General features: G+C 37.6%; 1 protein-coding gene across 1 annotated transcript in view; it reads right to left on the bottom strand.

Annotated features, from left to right (window-relative positions):
* Window positions 1-6,693, bottom strand: part of LOC107700674 (melanin-concentrating hormone receptor 2-like) — an 11,460-nt gene extending 4,767 nt beyond the window's left edge. Inside the window, exons 1-2 of the mRNA XM_016502409.1 lie at window positions 6,478-6,693; window positions 2,558-2,767 (exon numbers count right to left, since the gene is read on the bottom strand). Coding sequence (XP_016357895.1) covers window positions 2,558-2,767; window positions 6,478-6,692 — 425 coding nt within the window. The 5' untranslated portion in view covers window position 6,693. The remainder of the gene's footprint in view (window positions 1-2,557; window positions 2,768-6,477) is intronic.
* Window positions 6,694-7,642: the final 949 nt, after the last annotated feature.

Here is a 7,642-nt window from a genome sequence, read left to right as displayed (position 1 = left end):
GAGTCAGCCACACCTACCTAAAACGGCTCGTTCTAACACGCCCCCACATGTCTACGTCACTATGTGGGAAGGTTTGCATAACACCGCCCAAATGTTCACGTTAAGAAAGAAGGCGTAACTTTATTGTTGCTGACACTGCCGTCGCCATGTTGTGAAGACGCTGTGTGTTTCGGTGCAAAAGCGAAAATACTTTGTTTGGCCTTCCAAAAGAGGACACGACTAGAAATCAGTGGTTAAGTTGTATTTACAACACTGTTCCAGAACAATACAACCCAAATATTCAGATGTGTGCAGCGCATTTTGCGGAGGATGAGGACTGTTTCCTGTGAGAGTAGCCTACAATGCCGGTGTCTGTTTCTATAAAGTGGGACAGTTCCAACTTTGCAAGGACTGTCTGGCGCATATTTTTTATATTTAAAGAATTTGCCACTGACGATTCAAACGCGAGTTTTGAGCAGTGTAGAGTAGTACTTGTTGTTTGTCATTTCTCCAGACATGGTTTTATGTTTACGCAGCGCAATACGCAACGCAACGCGTAAAAAGACAGTATAAGTCATTATAATCAGTAATTATGTCCCCACTGGATGCAACAAATGCCTCGTTTGTAATGGGTTTTATTGTTTTTGTCTCGTCGCGCCGGGACACAGGGCATCACAGTATGGTAAGAGGAGTAACATTTCCGTCACACACTTGAGGTATTCAGCCAATCACAACACACTGGATAGCTGGCCAATCAGCGTACACCTCACTTTTCAGAACGATGAGCTTTGTAAAAATAGACGTGTTTCACAAAGGCGGGGCATAGAGGAGCAACAATAATGTACATTATGTGGAAAATAATGTGTTTTTTGAACCTTAAACCACATAAACACATTGCATTACACCAAATACATAACATAATGTTCTTTTTAGCAACGTCATATGACCCCTTTAAAATCTGTGATTAAAGGCATACACAAACTTTGAAGTCTTCACTACAAAAAAGGCCATTAAACATTTACTTCATAACGGTCTGTGAAAATTATACAGTTTATCACACTTTTTGTGTCAATATGTAAATCTTCTACAATTTATCTATAGTTAAAAATACCATATTGAAATTTTAGTTTAACTCTGCTCTCATGAAAGCTTTTTTAAATATTTTAGTTCATGATGTTACATATTTGCCTATAACTATATCACTGTTCCCCTGTTTTTGAATTTATTTATAAAAAAAATATTAAATCAAAACAAAAATAAAATGGCTGATGAAAGTGGTTGTAACAAATCAAGCCTCTGTGGCTCCTAATCCTTTTACTGACTCCATTTCCCATCATCCCGTACCTGGTGCTGATTACTCTCACACCTGTCCCCAATCCCATGAAATATTTAGCCAGCATGCTCACACACTCTTTTTGCGAGGTTTTGTTTTGCCGTGGCTGACAGTTCTGAATGTTATTCCCTGTGTATGACCCTGAACTGTGTAACTTGTTACGACTCTCTGCTGCCTGCCTCTATAAGGGGTGCCATAATGGGGTGGAAGGACGATTCCAAGGGCCCGATGAGGGAGAGGGGGCCCGGAACACGATTTTTACCGAGAAGGAACCACGAGTCAATATGCTGTTCAGGGGGCCCATAAATCATAACGACGCCCCTGACCTTTATACTATTGTCATGTTTGCCTGGATTACGTTTTAACTGATTGCTGCCTGCCTTGAACATTTGCCTGCTTTGTGATTACGTCTCTGCTCTGTCTTTTACATACCTGTCACCGGTGATTGAACCCTGCCTGTTTGTACCGCGAGTAATTTTGTGAATAAAGCCGCACATAGTTTCTAACTCTGTTGACATAATTTTTGAGGAGAGAAAAGCTTAATGTTTTTTTTTTTTAGTTTAAAATTATTTATTTAGTTATATATATATATATATAATTTATTTATTTTAATCAATAAGCACATTTTCCTTTCTTTTTCCTTCTTGATGTAATAATTAATGTATCAGAGGGTTAAGAACAACATTTACATACATTTGTGATGAAACCAAACCACTGTAAAAGAAAACCTTTCTCTCAAAACCTTATAGTTACAGAGATAAAGCCCTTTTAACAACAACTCCCTGTGGCAGTCTGCCTCAGATTCATCTGTCTCCTTTTCTTCTTCTCAGAACTCATAGCATGAGCTGTTATTTTCAGAAGAGATCAAATTTCAATTTAACATCAATGATTCAGAAAGGCTACTTTTCATTGAATATTTTTAATATCACGCATCAGGACACCGAATCAAATGATGAGTCACAGCCATTTCTCATCACATTAGGTGTAGGAGTCTTTATGAATTCATTTTTGGTTTTGAGTGCATCAATGCAATCGAGACATTTTGAATAGGATAAAAATTTAGATTTAAATGGATCTACTTTTACCAAATAAAAATGACTCTTTAAATGAAAAATTAATCACTTGTAAAATGTGTAGTTATATTTGCTTAATGCTTGTTTTATTAAAGACAGTTATCTGGAAATCTAATTACATTCTTTTGAGCATGAGTAGAACCATGGCATTAATATTTTCCTGATCACAAACCTGTCCAAACTCATAGCGGTCATGACTGCAACGCACGCCACCTGGTTGCAGTTGTCAAGAGAGGTGATAATGGTGCAGAGGGTGCTGCCGAACACCCAATGCCCTCCACGCGCCCACTGGTGAATCAGGAACGGCATGACAGTCACGTGGACCAAGTCGGCCACAGCCAGGTTCCCCACGTAGACATCTGGCACTGTCTTTTTGGCAGACCTGCAAGAAGGACAAGAAAGAATTTGTTGTGATCTGTGGTCCCTTGATGAGATACTGCTGAAGAAACAACAAGGAAATGTGTGAAAAGAAAACTGCAAGTTGCAAACAGGGTTACATAACCTCCAGTGAGTGACAGCTCCTGTGCGATTGGGTCATTACTAATTCCTGAGTGAATCCATCCACTGGAGCTGTGAAAATCCTCTGAGGAATTCCCCTACAGCTAATTAAAGAGGCTACTGGTATCGGCCATTTCCAGTGCCATGGTTCACACACAGCTCACATCACTTTTCACATCAGCCTCAATATTGGTTTGGTGTGTCCCTTATGTGCCATATTTTATGCATGTATGCAGTCTGTGTATGTATTTATGTATATATGTATGCATGTATGTAGCCTATGTATGTATGTATGCAGCGGTGTAGTCTAGTATTTTAGTGAGTATACTGTAATTTTCCCTCCCAGCCTCCTACTCACCTCTCCCAGAGTGACACCACATAAGCACCACCACACTCACTAATGCATACAGTATATCTACATGTAACTGAGAGCATTCTGAAAGACTGCTTATGTGATATCAACATGTCAATTTATTATAAGCAACACAAGACTTTAAAGGGATAGTTCACCCAAAAATGAAAATTCTGACATTAATTACTCACCCTCATGTCGTTCCAAACCCGTAAGGCCTTCGGTCATCTTTGGAACACAAATTAAGATATTTTTGATGAAATCCAAGAGCTTTCTGACCCTGCATAGACAGCAAGTGAACTACCATGTTCAAGGCCCAGAAACGTAGTAAGGACATCGTTAAAATAGTCCATGTGAGATCAGTGGTTCAACCGTAATTTTATGAAGCTACGAGCTACGAGAATACTTTTTGTGCACAAAGAAAAGAAAAATAACAACTTTATTCAACAATTCTTCTCTTCCGGGTCAGCATCCGCCACCATTCATGGGAGTATGAAGAGAGTACAAAGGTCTTACGGGTTTGAAACAACATGAGGGTGAGTAATTAATGACAGAATTTTCATTTTTGGGTGAACTATCCCTTTAACAGCCAATGACATTTACAGCTGGGGAGACTGGACCGATTTTCTACTGTTAAGTGTTAATCATCTAACTCAGCAAGAGCTACATTTATCCTTAGATGTTATATGAACGTGGTCCCTGAAGCACAGGTTTTATCAGCTGGCAATTTTCGATGCACATTTAAGAGTGCCTGTTTTTAAATTCCCTAGCCTGACTTTCAGTCCACAAGGCTGGCCAGGAGTTCTCATCTCTCTCATCATCTGAAACAAGGAGATATAAAAACTGTATTCGGTTTACTTCTGTACACAGACACACACATACACAGTATCTAAGTTATCTCTCCCCTTCTCCCGCATTCATTGATCCACCACACTACAGTTATTGAAGTTATTAGCTAGTTATGTTGGCTTGAGAAAGCCAGCATACTTTTATACTTATTATTCTTTTGAGACCCAGAATTTTTAACTGTACTGTATCTCCTCCTAGGACTTTAATGCTACAAGCACCAAACTCTGCAGAGAACTTGGACCTCATCTGTAGTTTGTTGCTATATCTTTTCTAACTTATCGGACTTACAGTTTTCTTATAAATAATTATCAAAAATCAAACATTTCCCATAGACTTCTTAAATTGTTTGAGCAAAAATGCCCCGTCTAAAAGACAATTGCAGTCCACTAGAGGGAGCCACAGGATAAGAAATCTTTCAACTCTCATTTACTTTCGTTTTCAATTAGGTAAATTTACAAATAAATGCATGCATTTTCTTTATGCTCCCAAGCAAAGCTAACATATTTGATCGTGACCAGGTCAGGACTCGAGAATAATGACTGTCTGATGGGAAAAACGCTCGGGACACATGATCTGTCACTGCTCCCATTGGGGCAATGCTGCCTCCTCACAAAACTGTATCATTTGCATGTTTTTCACAACGTTTTATGCCTTGCAAATTAAAACATTCAACTGTAAGATAACACGTTCCCCATAGCGACCCCTAGAGGACGCAGTTCGAAGTTCCCATGAAAGGGAACTCTATTCAGTGCTTACTAGCTGTTTTGTGCGACAGAGAGCCACGTCCTTGCGGCCCTAGACGCGTTCACTTTCGCTTCTTCTAGCGCTTGAACGGACATACACATACAAAATCATGTCAAAATACATGACATCATGGCGAATATCATCGAAAACAGTCGCTTATGACTCAAGTGAACAAATTATTGAGAAATAAATAGGATGTGGATCATTAGCTATTAGATTTGTGCATTAAAGCAACCGCATTTACCAGCTGCTATCTGTCTTTTAATGCCATCAATCCCTTGCTGTTACAGTTACGGTTAATAATAACATATATGCTACATTTACTTACCAGGTAACGTTACGCTATAGCATGGTTTTCTGTACCGCGCAGGATAGTAGCAGCCTCATCTGGCTCATTTTCTGTAGTTTCTGTAATGTTAACGTTCGTTCCCTTTCATGGGAACTTCGAACTGCGTCCTCTAGGGGTCTCAGACACGGGTCACGACGAGGCGTTCCCCATAGTGACCCCTAGAGGACGCAGTGTCTCGTTCCCTACTCAGGGAAGCATGGTTACATAAGTAACCTGAGACGTTTCATCTGCTGCAGCTTCAGGGACAGGCTTACGAAAACACTGAAAGAGTGTAGTTTAAGTTTGCTTTGGTTTCACATCTCCTTTAGTGATTCACATTATAGTCAATTTAAAACTTGCGTCTTGCGCACACTCGATGCTGCGCAAGAGTTGCGCAATTGCACTGATCGTCAACAGAAACATGGCGTGATTTTCAAATAGTCAGTGCTTCGCATTCGCAACACAGACGGGGTGAATTTATGAATGAACGTGTGAAAGTTCTGTCACAAAACGATGTTGTTTTGTATCTTCGCGCTTTTTTATATATATGGAAATACTCGACCTTAGTGGGTATACGGCTTATCACGTAGACTACACCACTGTATGTATGCATATATGTACAAGCAAAATTAATTGATACTGTATCAATTTTACATTTTAATTTTGATGCTCAGTGATTATGTTCATATTATAATGAAAAGCAAATGAACAAATCTGTGCTGCATATAAATATGTTTTTTGAATGACAGTGGAAAAGAAATACGGCAAATAGAAAGTAATATTTCTTTAATCTGTGATTTGGCTAATAAAAACATTTTGATTAAGAAAAATTTCTTTTTTTTTTAAATTATCAAATTAAATGATCTATTATTGTCATATATAATTAAACTTGCATGAAAAATGAACCAGATATTAAATGTATAGTGGCAGTATCTCATTTAAGCTATACAATTATTAAAACTATCAAATCTAATTCTATCCTTTCAATAATGATTTCAAAAACATTCGTAAATCTTTATAAACATGCTTTATTATTTGTTATGTTGTGATTACATTAGATTTAGTTTCTTTGGAATTTGACATATTTCTTTCTACCTATAGCCTACACAGGTATTTGTCTATGTAGAAAGAGAAAATCTTCAACCACAAATACCATTCCAGGTAGAGGTATAGCCTATAAAAGCAATAACGAATTTAACGTCATTAAGTTAATGTATTGGTTTTTTTTTTCTTGTTTTTATTTTATATAATATTTGAACAAATGCGAAGTAGGCTAAATAAATTAAAAAGATAGTTTTGCCTCGTCAACCTGTAAACTCACCTTAAAATAGTCACCAAAACAAGAATATTTCCAACAAGCCCGGTGGAGCACAAAAATCCAATAAATGCAGGAAGAATTTTGGTTTCCGTGACGTGAACAATATTATAATAGTCATCTGCTGGATATCCTGCTGTCTCATTAGCGCGCGTGCTGTTGTCTAATTTGAGCGTTAAATTCCAAACAACAGGTTCCAACGCCACCATGGCGCTCATCATTTGCGTTTCATTCTGATCGACGAGACTGCGCTGTATGCGGTGACACCACACGTAGTTTTATGTCCATTGAAAGTTCTGGTAGATTTCAGCATCCTCATCATACCACACACAATGCGCACTGGCGTCTCCACTCTCACCAGCACGCACGCAGCCCCTTGTTACCAGTCAGTGACTCACTCCAACTCGATATCATTGGCTGATAATATTGACAAGGATTTTACGAAATTTTGTCGCACATTCGGGCCTTCTTCAATAGCCAATCAAACTGCACTAAACCAATTGCGCCACTTTAAAGTTTATTGATTATTTGCACTGAAGTGGAAAGAGTGTGATGCATTTAAAGTGTCATAATTTAGGTATTTGAATTTGAAAATTTGAAACATATCAAAAGACATCAAATATAGCCTAATATATTTATAACTGTCGTTAGAAAAAAAATCAATCAATCTATCTATCTATCTATCTATCTATCTAGGGTTAATACCGTTCAAAAGTTTGGAAACGTTACCATTTTTTATTTTTTTTTTTGAAAGAAGTATCTTATTCTTGATATATATCAATGAGGCACAACTGTTTTCAACATGCATAATAATAAGAAATATTTCTTAAGCAACAAATCAGCATATTAGAATGATTTCTGAAGGGTCATGTGACACTGGAGTAACGGCTGCTGAAAATTCATCTTTGCCATCACAGGAATAAATTACATTTTAAGATATATTATATCAAATAGAAGACTTCTTTTAAATTGTAAAAATAGTTCACAATATTAGTGTTTTTACTGTATTTTTGATCAAATAAATGCAGCCTTGGTGAGCCTAAGAGACTTATATATACAGTGCATATATATGCAGTCTCACAGAAAACTGAAATGTAAGAAATTATGGTTTAATCAGTGCTCCATAAGGACCTCTTTTATTTCACCTTGTGAATTCATTGGCAAAAAACAT

The sequence above is a fragment of the Sinocyclocheilus anshuiensis genome, unplaced genomic scaffold (genome assembly GCF_001515605.1).
Source record: "Sinocyclocheilus anshuiensis isolate Anshui unplaced genomic scaffold, SAMN03320099.WGS_v1.1 scaffold782, whole genome shotgun sequence".
In the NCBI taxonomy this organism is placed as follows: domain Eukaryota; kingdom Metazoa; phylum Chordata; class Actinopteri; order Cypriniformes; family Cyprinidae; genus Sinocyclocheilus; species Sinocyclocheilus anshuiensis.
The sequence above is the reverse complement of the archived record's forward strand: the minus strand, read 5'-3'. Positions and strand labels throughout refer to the sequence as shown.